Source organism: Lycium ferocissimum, unplaced genomic scaffold (assembly GCF_029784015.1).
Source record: "Lycium ferocissimum isolate CSIRO_LF1 unplaced genomic scaffold, AGI_CSIRO_Lferr_CH_V1 ctg15270, whole genome shotgun sequence".
Lineage (NCBI taxonomy): Eukaryota > Viridiplantae > Streptophyta > Magnoliopsida > Solanales > Solanaceae > Lycium > Lycium ferocissimum.
In genome coordinates, this window is record NW_026715929.1 from 11,467 (window position 1) to 22,394 (window position 10,928).

General features: G+C 34.4%; 2 protein-coding genes across 2 annotated transcripts; one reads left to right on the top strand and one right to left on the bottom strand.

The window, feature by feature from the left end:
- Window positions 1-2,800: 2,800 nt before the first annotated feature.
- LOC132042423 (omega-3 fatty acid desaturase, endoplasmic reticulum) lies at window positions 2,801-6,645 on the bottom strand. The gene is made up of 9 exons (XM_059432967.1): window positions 6,484-6,645; window positions 6,057-6,126; window positions 4,860-5,202; window positions 4,681-4,770; window positions 4,206-4,272; window positions 3,774-4,052; window positions 3,609-3,689; window positions 3,379-3,516; window positions 2,801-3,278 (listed from the first exon to the last, which is right to left on the bottom strand). The coding sequence occupies exons 3-9, from the start codon at window positions 5,156-5,158 to the stop codon at window positions 3,096-3,098; spliced, it is 1,137 nt and encodes a 378-aa protein (XP_059288950.1). The 5' UTR covers window positions 5,159-5,202; window positions 6,057-6,126; window positions 6,484-6,645; the 3' UTR covers window positions 2,801-3,095.
- A 2,364-nt stretch (window positions 6,646-9,009) lies between these two features.
- Window positions 9,010-10,928, top strand: LOC132042424 (uncharacterized). Its single transcript, XM_059432968.1, has 3 exons — window positions 9,010-9,113; window positions 10,539-10,728; window positions 10,809-10,928. The coding sequence occupies exons 1-3, from the start codon at window positions 9,010-9,012 to the stop codon at window positions 10,920-10,922; spliced, it is 408 nt and encodes a 135-aa protein (XP_059288951.1). The 3' UTR covers window positions 10,923-10,928.

Genomic DNA, 10,928 nt, shown 5'->3' on the forward strand with positions numbered 1-10,928 from the left:
AAATCTTACCTTTCTTCTTCAACTTCACAACTAGGCTAGGGTTTGCGATTGATAAAACGGATGGTTTGTTCGCTCCAACAACACTTCCACGTTACCTAGGGACCTCCAATTAGTGGATTTGCTTGAAGAAAATATTTTTGTGATGGCTCAATTTGGACTTGAATTTCTAGGGTCTTGGACGAATGGCCTTAGTAGTTCATCCAAGGTTCTCTTTTTTTTTTTCTAAGTGTGGGAATGGGAAAGATGACTACTTAGTCATCTTTTGAGCTTCATATAAGAGTTACACATGTGTCCCATGGCCCACACATGTGTTGGACCAATTAAAATTGGCCACAAAATGTATGGGGCCATCCCCAACCCACACGGCCAACATGGCCAAGAATGCATGATTTCCAACTTTCAATTATTCCACTTTTGGTCCCAAATTTTTCCTAAATGTTCCATGCCAACAAATTCATGAACAACTTATGTCTTAAAATAAAATCGAAGGTCAAAAGTCTCGACTTTGTATCCCGGAATGGTTTTGTCCCTAACTTACCATAGTTAATCCGGATTGTCCCAATGTACAAAATACGGGATATAACAAGAGGATTGGTTAGATAAATTTATACATATTTAGAAATTTTCGAGGGAGTTAAACCATCTTTAATTGACATCGAGCTCGCGGATGATGCTGAATTTAGAAAAGCTTTTACTCATTATTCTATTTTGGAAGAAAGTGCTACACCCATTGCTCCACGCCCTACTACTTCTCAAAGTAGCAAAAAGGGCTTGTCGGGTTTGTCGATGCTAAAAGTTTTACATTCACATCCAACTCCTTCTCATAATGCAAACTTTGATGAATATCACCTTTATTTGATGCAGCCAAATGTGGATATCAACCAGCTAGATGATTTGGACGTCTTAGCATGGTGGAAGAAATACAAGGCGAGTCATCCGATACTTTCTAGAATGGCTCAAGATATGCTTACGGTTCAAATATCAACTGTGGCTTCGGAAAGTGCATTTAGCCAAGGAAGACAACAAATTGGAGACCATGGACACTCATTATCTGGATTTAGCTTGCCAGTACTTGTTTGCATTCGCGAATGGATTAGATCGGAGCGACGCAACCAAAACTTAGGAGCGGTGGAAGGCGAAGAGGAAGAAATTGAAGATTTGATAGCAAGTGGAGTAGACCAAATGGAAGACTTTGAAGATATCTTAATGACCGAATTTAATATTGCGGAGATTAGAGATGTGATTCAAACTTTTTGATTTTATTCTTGTACTACTTTTTTGCAACTCATGTATTATTTGCAAGTTAAAAAAATCTATAAGTTGCAAATGAAAGTTATCCATTAATGAATAAAATATATGGCTCATTGAGCTTTCTTCTATTTACTTGTATTCATATTCTTACTTAGGAATATACCTAAAATATACTAAGAATATACTTATAATATACATATACTTAAATTAAAAAATAAAAAGTTATATACTTGGAGAAATAACTTAAGTTATAATACATATAACTTAAACACACACACAGACAGATATATATATATATATATATATATATATATATTATAAGTAGCTAAGCATATAAGTTAAGTTTTTTCTAAGTTTATAAATTTCTATTTTATAACTTAAGTATATTTATATTATAATTATATTCTTAGTATATTTTAGGTATATCTAGTATAAATATACTTAAGGTATAAACTTAGAAAAAACTTAACTTATATGCTTAACTACTTATAATATACACATACTTGAGTTATAAAATAGAAATTTATAAACTTAGAAAAAACTTAACTTAAGTTATATAGTAACTTAACTTATAAACTTAGAAATAACTTAAACATAGTGTATATATATAAGTATATTTATATAATATACATATACTTGACCTTGAGTTATAAAATAGAAAGTTATAACCTTAGGAAAAAAAAAACAATCTAGAATTTTATAATATTCATAAGTTTTTAGTTAGTAAATATATAAACTTAATTTATGATAGATATAAGCATATAACTTAATATATATATATATATATATATATATATATATATATATATATATATATATATATATATATATATATATATATATATGTTGTTAGTAAATATATAAACTTTAGTTATAAACTTATATAACATATATAAATATACCTACAATATACTAAGAAATACTATAATATACATATACTTAAGAAATTTTTTTTTACGTTTCAACCAGTCGGGTCCGGTTTCCACATTTCCACCCGGTTAACCGATGACCGGTGGCTGGTTCCGGGTTTTTGACCGGAAACCGACAGGTCTTCTATCTGGTTTCCGGATCCGGCCGGTTGGACAGGCATGCTTTGACTTGATATAAAATTAGGGGGAAGAAGTGATTCTTGAAACTTGTAATCTTAAACATGTTATAACAGTTGTGTGATTATAAACGTTCTAAAACTTGTAGTCTCAAATATGTCATAGTAATATTTATGTAACTACTCCCTCTGGTTCAGAAAGAATGTCCATTTAGCCATTTGCACACCCTTAAAAAAATACTAACTCCTAGGCAACAATAAGTAATTTGACTAAATTACCCCTAATTAAATATATATTGAGATTGGTTACTTAACACTTAATAAAGGTTAATTGTTTCTTGATTTGGTAAGTGAATATTTTTTTTGTTAAAAAAAAATAAAGGTTAAGTGGACACTCTTTTTGATTCGGAGGGAGTATTAACAAGTCCATTTAGAAAATACATAAATTATGATTTTTTTGGAAAGGAAAAAAAAATTACTATGAAACAAAGTGAAACGTCGGGAGAAGCAAACCATATATTACTGTCTTTTCCCCTCTGATTGGAATTAAAACAAACGGTTGCTGAAGCAAGAAAGAAAAAGGAATAGAAATAAAGCATGAAACATGTCCTCGACGCAAAAAGCGAGAAGAAAAAGCCCTGTTCTTTCTTGTTGATGTGTTTTTCAAGAGAGAAATAAATAACGGACTAACAAATGAAAAAGCGCTCAAATCTATTTTTCGATTGTTTGGCATTACAAAACTCTAGCTAAGACCAACTAGTTAATTAATTAATGAGACAGTAGGTTCTTTTGATGAGATTCATTCAGTCTTGGATTGGAAGAGGTGTGGATCTGTCTGATAGAACACAATCTCCCCAGAATCGCTAACATAATGATCCTGCTTCATGCTCCTTGTTATATCCTTAACCAAGTGAAATGGAATTGCCCCTGATTGCTTTGGCTCTCTGTAATACTTCCCAAGTACTACTTTTGCTGCTTTTGTCTGCAACATGGAGTAGCATATTTTCCAGTTAGAATAAACTACTAGTACAAAATATTCATTTTAAGAAGTAGAATAAATGTGAAATTCAAGAAATCTATACCGCTTCTCTCAAGTGATAATGTGGTATTTGAGGAAATAGATGGTGAATAACATGTGTTCCAATGTCATGATGTATGTTATTGAACAATCCGTAGTCCCTATCAACTGTTGTTAGTCCCCCTCTTAGATAACTCCATTCCTGTTCAATCAATTTTTTTTCACACAATTTAACATATTGAATTTTCAATTAAATATGGAAAAGTACTAAGGATATTTATGTGTGTCACAGACCTTGCCACGGTACCAAGGAAGCTTCTTCTCATAGCCATGGTGATGCAAGTAAGTAACAAAGTCCAACCACATTACGAAAATCTGAAAACAATAAGATGCCATAAATCCTGTGTGGCTCATATTAAAAAGCATTATGTTTGAGATTCAGGGGAATGACTGACTGACCAAATAAGGAGCGCCGTAAATGTTGAAGATTTGGAGAGTACCAAAGACGGTGCATAGGTAAACGAGGAGAGTTGCCATGATAGTCCAGCATATAGTTGATGTTATAATATATTTTCTCTCATGGGGTTGAAACAAGTCACTGTATGGGTTGAAATGAGAACCAGATTTTCCTGGACTTCTCTTCATCAAGTACATTGGATATGCTAACAATGGAAATGGGATTTTGTATCTTAGAATCTTTGTTGAATAACCCACTTTCTTGTATAGCTTTTCCGGCATCTGTACCAAAACACATTACAATTAATGCTAACAGATAGTGATAGTTCAGTTAGGAAAAGAGTACAGCTCATAGTTGAGGTTTGAAACTCGCCAAAAAGTAATAATTCAGATATATTTTTGAACATTAACTGTATTAAAAACCAGTAATATTACCGGCACCCAAGACTCATCAGTCTCCACATTTCCATGGTTCTGATGGTGGGTTTTGTGGCTGATTCTCCTGTAATTGCAAGCATCCATACATTAACTCATAAAAGTAAAAAAGACACTCCCTCCGTCCTACAATAAGTGTCACCTTAGCCAAAAACACGCATATTAAGAAACCAATAATGCAATACAAAGTTTACTAAATTACCCTATCTAATAAAAATAAATTACTTTTTCCTTTTGACATTGGGAATTCAACAATACCAAATTACTATGTGATTTTTTCAATCATCATTTAGATGTTACTTTAACTTATTTTTTTATCCAAGGGTAGAGTTGGAAAAAACTAGTCAATTTATATCTTGATTTCCTAAGTTGACACTTATTATAAAGATAATTTTTTTTGCTAACGTGACACTTATTATGGGACAAAGAGAGTACTAACTAATGTAAAAGAGAGACATAATGTTTAGGCACCAACCATCCATGGTAGGGTACCAGAATAGCAGAATGTAGCATGTGACCAACCACATTATTTAGCAACTGGCTGTCTGAAAAGCTGCCATGCCCACTACAAAAGAAAAAGCAGCAACTTTAATTTATTCGAATCTGAAAAAAGAACAATGTCAAGAAAGAAAGAAAGTAAGGAAGGAATAATACCAATCATGTCCAAGAACAAAGATTGCCCAAAACATGGTGCCTTGGATAGCCCAGTAAATTGGGTAAAATAACCAACTATCCAAGTAAATTGCAATTCCAATGAATGCAGCAACCAATATTAGGTCCCTGAATACATAACTCAAGGACCTGAATGGATCCTTAACCCAACAATGCTTAGGAATTGCATTTCGTATCTCAGCCAGCCTAAATGGAGGAGGGGCACTGGGATCGAATTCAAACTCAATCTCGTTCTCATTGCTGCTCTTATAATCAATCTCACTTATTCCCAGAGACCCCATTTAAATTAATGCTCTCGTCGCGTCCAGAGTCTTCAACTCTGAACCTTTTGCGTTTGAGAGAGAAAAAAAAAAGGCAATGTTAAGTCCAGATTTATAGTGCCACAAGAATAATTCAATTATTCGGATATTTTACACCGTCCATGTAAAAAAGAAAATATCCGTTTCCCTCGGTTAACCACTGGCATGTGAAACGAATCTTGAAAAGAAAAGGTCATTTATCAGGGTATAAATAAAAACATTGTCCAGAGAAAGCACATTATGATATACTACTCCCTCGACGCCCTCTGTACTAATTTATTTGACATTTTTTACTTTTTTGAGAGTCAAACAAATTATTTTTTGACAGTAATTTTTTTATATGTATTTAAATATTTTAAATTATTAATTATGGTGACTTATAGTACTTTTTACATAGTTTTTAAAAATGTAAATTTTATTTCAAAAAATTTAAAGATTCTATATTCAAACACACGGTCAAAATTAAGAATTTTGACTCTCGAAAAATGAAAAATGTCAAACAAATTGGAACGGAGGGAGTAATATTTTGGGTTACACCAACGGCTATTCTTTTTTTACTTCTTAGTGCCCACCACATGCAGAGTAATTACCCCATTTCCCTATCTCAGAAAACAACAGGAACAAGAAGAAATAATAAATGGTTAAAATATTGTATCAACGGCAGATTATTAGAAAATTGTTTTTTTTTTCCCCCTTTTCTCAAGATTTGTTCCAAAAACAAGAACAAAGATCCAAAAATGGTATTTCAGATTTTCAGAAGCTAAGTTCAACCCCCCACAAAAAAGAAAAACAAAAATATATAGGACCAAACAATTTCTTGAATTGATTAAAACTAGTTCAAAGGAGATGTAGATGAATAAGACATGAAGATGTCATTTACCTTTTGACAGCTCTCCGTATTCCTCTACACTGCGCCTCTCGTTCAGTTACCTTAAATGCTGGCTAAAAGTCTAAAAGTATATATAGGAAAAAGAAACTAACCCCGGGGAATATGGGGAGATATGGAGGTGAATGGTCACGGTAAAAAAAAAAAGCCTTTATTTGAAATCCAACCTGTTAGGAGAACTCAAAAATATAAAAGTACCCAAAATCGTAATTCAAAGACATAATTGATGTGAAATATGTCAGATAACACAACGTAAGTTTGAAATCAAGGTGCCGAATTGCCCAAAAAAAAAAAAAAAACCTAAGGGTTACGTGTCATGAGATACTAAAATAAAAATTAATACAATCAGTCTGAAAGATAGAACAAAATATTAAAGGTAAGGAAAGAGTATATAGTGCTACAAACTAGTTAAGCAGCTCACCAGAATCTCCAAAGTCAGCTCCTAAGCCTGTTCTCGAGCTCCATCGGTGCAAGGATTGTACAAAAAGTGCAGCAAATGTAGCATGAATACAAAAAAGCAATACGTAGCCAATAATTATCCTTGATCGCCCCCCAATAAGTTAGTGGCGGGGTTGGCTTCAAAATACTTAATTAATGTGTGCTCATAGTGTATAGTCTTGACATATGTCATGAGTAATCAACATGAGGAGAATAAACATAAACACCATAAAGTTTTTGCACATATACCATATGTTACGACCCGTTTTTGAACTCGGTAAACACATCTATAACTTGGCTATTTGTGAAATAAACAGAGTTGCCACATAATTATTTATTTTCGGGAATTAGCAAACCCATTTTGGAAAGAAAGTATTTAAATTGAAAACCAGACAACGGGCAAGGGTTCAAGTGATTTTCGAGGAAGGTGTTACGCATCTCGAGAAATTCGTAAACGCGGGTACCGGCGGATTTATACATTTTGTGGTAGAATGATAGTTTAAGAGAGGTTTTAATTGATATCATTGTTGTAAAAGAAATACCACAATTATAAACTAAAGCTTCGAAACTATTGACACAAAGAACTGAGAGAGTAGTAGAATTTTTTTATATCTCTGTGTTTATGTTATTCCTTTCATAAGAGAATGATCACCTCTTTATAGCTTACAAAATGTCTTCTCAAATACAAGGATTAATGAGTTCATGTACTTGATACATGAATGGCTAAGAAAGGTTACGGAATGGACATCCACTACTAAAAAAACTGTATTTTCCGACCTAAAAAAACCGACCTCAGTTGAGGTCGGAAAATAACCGACCTCATGAGGTCGGTAAAGTCATAATATTAATTTTTCGATATTTTTAAAAATAAACCGACCTCATGAGGTCGGTAATATTGTACTAAAATTTCAAAAAATAAAGTACCGACTTCTGTAGTTCGGAAATTCATTTGATGCTAAATATTATAATTTTATTTTTAATTTAAAAGAATACCGACCTCACGAGGTCGGTTTATTAAAAATAAATTTTCAATTATTTTAAATATACCGACCTCATGAGGTCGGTATTCTTTTAAATTAAAAATAAAATTAAAAAATAATATACATACCGACTTCATGAGGTCGGTATAATTACTCAAGTAAAATAAAATACAAACCCTCAATTAATCAATTTTCCCCTTTCTCTCTCTCTTCCTCTCACCTGCTCTCTCCCCCATCTCTCTCTAACCCTAATAATTAACGAGCTGCCAGTCACGGTCGTCATCTGCCATTGAGGTCGCCGCCATCTGCCATTGACGGCCTTTTCCCTTTCTATCTCTTTTGATCTCACGTTTTCTCTCCCCCTTTCTCTAACCCTAAAACGCCGCACTCGCTAGTCACCGTCGGCCCTGCCATCCGCCGCCGCCGTATACCGTTACCGTCGCCGGCCTATGTGACAATTTCAGGTATGCTTTCTTTGTTTTCTTCTTCAAAATTGCATGTAAGATTTTGAATGACTATTCTTCTTCCTTGTTTCTTAGTTCTTTTGGTTACCCAGATCCTTATTCTTGTCTTGTTGGAATACAATTGAGTTGTTGCGAAATACCATATAAATTATTTGTAATCGACTACAAGGGTAGTTATTATAGTGGAAAGTGATTAAAATATTACATTGTCTTTTAGGTATATTTGGTTAATCTTATTTCGCGATTCTCTGCTTTTCTTGGGGTATCTATATTTTTGTTCTTTATTTTTACATTTCGATATGCAGAAGAGCTAGTAGGGAGATGAAGTAGATTTTGTTGAGAATCAACCATTATAGTATGCCATTATAGTATGTAGGGATGGCAACGGGGAAGGGCGGGTGCGGGTTTTCCCTTATGCGGGGGGGTGCGGTGCGGGGCGGGGCAGGTTGAAAGTCCTTTTTAAGAATTTAGTGCGGGTGTGGGGCGGGTTGTGGGTTTCCTCCCTTTACATATCTGAGTATCATGCTTCCATCTACTTTGCGTATACTCAATGTGTACCATAATCGTTCTTCCAAGCATTGTGTGCAAATAGCATGTAGAAGTGCGGCAATCAAAATAGATAATCTAGGCTCTGCGAGGTTCACAAAAAGTCAACGGAGAAACTTTTTCCAAAAAAGTTATCTTTTATGCTTTTATCTTTGTTAAAGGAGATTAGGTAGATTGTATATTTGAAAAGAAGGGAAGGAATCTATTTTGTTTTTCATTAATTTATAATGTTTGCCATTTGAAATATGATAAAAATGGAGCTTTAATAAAACAGAGCAAACAGCAAAAGAGAGAACATACAGTTGAAGCAGTCAAAAGAGCAGGGGATTCATTTTTTCAGAAACGCGGGGTGGTGCGGGGAGGGTATGTGCGGGGCGGGTTTACGCGGGTGAGGAAGCTAGGCGGGGCGGGGCGGGTTGCAATGTTGCGGGTTAAGACAAAACCCGCACCGCACCGCACCGTTGCCATCCCTATCTTTGTGCAAAAAACTCAAAAACACACACACACACACAAAAAGAAATGGAGATAGAGATGACACAAGAAGAATCTTCATATGAGTTGGATGTTGGTAATCTAATGGCTTCATACCCACATCACAACTTTGTATCTCCACCTTCTTCCAGGTTTCACTTTCTTGAAAAAATATACCCTTTTTTTAACATGATATTTGCTTATGTTATGGTTGTTTTCTTGATTTGGGATGTGAAGTAGTCATATTGGGGTAAATAGGTAGACCTAAAAATATCACTCTAGTGCAGATTTAGCTAATTGTATAATAGATTGAATACCTAGCTAGTTGGATTAAACTGGTTAGTTATGTTCAGTATAGTTATGTTTAGTTTCTTGAAAAAATACCCTTTTGTAACATGCTTTTTGGATGATATTTGCTTAAGTTGTGTTTGTTTTTTAGATCTGGGATGTGAAATAGTCATCTTGGGGTAAATGGGTAGACCTAAAAATATCACTCTAGTGCAGATTTAGCTAATTGTATAATAGATTGAATACCTATCTAGGTTGGATTAAAGTGGTTAGTTATGTTCAGTTTCTTGAAAAAAATACCCTTTTTGTAACATGCTTTTTGGATGATTTTGCTTATGTTATGTTTGTTTGTTTGATTTATGTGGTGAAAGAGTTATATTAGGGTAAAGGGGTGGAACTAAAATTGCAGGAACTTGTTAAAAGACTAAATATCCCTCCGGTATGATTTAGGTAATTGTATAATTGATCGAAGTAAAGTGTTTGTGTCAGTTAAACCAAGCTCAGTTTCTTGAAAAGTACCCTACTTTTACATGTCTCTGTGCTTTTTTTTTTTTTTCTGTTGAAAGGTGGAATCTTGGAAAGGATTTAGAGTATTTTCTTCCACCATTTGGATGATATTTGCTTAAGTTATGTTTGTTTTTTTATTTTTTTTTATTTGTGGGGTGAAAGAGTCATCTTGGGGTAAAGGGGTAGACCTAAAATTGCAAAAGACTTAAGAATCCATGGGAATCGGTCATTTAGCCAAGTCTTATAATAGATTGAAAAATGGTGTACGTATAAGTGATACCTAGCTAGTTGGATTAAACTCATGGCTTCATACCCACATCACAACTTTGTATCTCTACCATCTTCCAGGTTTCACTTTCTTGGAAAAAATACCCTTTCTTAACATGGTTTTTTGGATGATTTTTGCTGAAGTTGTGTTTTTTTTTTTTTTTTTTTTGGATTTGGGATGTGAAAGTGTCATATTGGGGTAAAGGGGTAGACATAGAATCTCAGGAAATTGTTAAAAGACTACAAAAGCCACGAAAATTAGTGCGGAGAGGCGAAGATTTAACTAAGAATAATACCTAGCTAGTTGTATTAAACTCGGTTAGCTATGCTGGAGTTCTCTTCCACTATTTGGGCTATTTTTGCTTGAGTTATGTTTGGTTTTTTGATTTATGAGGTAAAAGAGTCATCTTGGGGTTAAGGGGCAGACCTTGTGTCTGGCGCCCGGAACATGAGACGCAGCTAGCTCAAAGCTTCAAGAAGAAAGCTCAGCGCTTACTATGTGACATGTTATGAAGGGTTCGTCAATCTCACAAGAAGCCTACGTGGATCCTTCCTGAAAACTATAACAAGCTACTTCATTACTGGGCAACTAATGAAAGATTCTTACAACTGAGTGACATTGGGAAGAAGGCTAGAAATTCGACGAAGGGTGGCTCCCTACACACTAGTGGGGCTATGAGTCAAGAGGCCGTGAGGAGGAAGTTGGCAAGTCTACATTAACTTTACTTGAAGGATTGTGAATTTACTTTATTTTCTTTATGTCTTATCAATTTATTCTTTTGCAGGAACTAAAACGGGGGATGCCAGTGCCTCAAGATGAGGCGTTCAAGATCACTCACGTGAAGAAGAAGGCAAACGCTAATGATCCAAATCGCTGGTGTGAGGAACGGGCTAAGTAGACCTAC

Excerpts from the sequence above, each read along its gene's own strand:
- LOC132042424 (XM_059432968.1), top strand. The coding sequence starts at position 9,010 with ATGGAGATAGAGATGACACAAGAAGAATCTTCATATGAGTTGGATGTT. Across the intron at positions 9,114-10,538 it reads GTATCTCCACCTTCTTCCAG|GGTTCGTCAATCTCACAAGA; the intron begins GTTTCACTTTCT and ends CATGTTATGAAG. Across the intron at positions 10,729-10,808 it reads AGGCCGTGAGGAGGAAGTTG|GAACTAAAACGGGGGATGCC; the intron begins GCAAGTCTACAT and ends ATTCTTTTGCAG.
- LOC132042423 (XM_059432967.1), bottom strand. The coding sequence starts at position 5,158 with ATGGGGTCTCTGGGAATAAGTGAGATTGATTATAAGAGCAGCAATGAG. Across the intron at positions 3,690-3,773 it reads TTTACGGCGCTCCTTATTTG|ATTTTCGTAATGTGGTTGGA; the intron begins GTCAGTCAGTCA and ends TATTGTTTTCAG. Across the intron at positions 3,279-3,378 it reads ATTATCACTTGAGAGAAGCG|ACAAAAGCAGCAAAAGTAGT; the intron begins GTATAGATTTCT and ends TCCATGTTGCAG.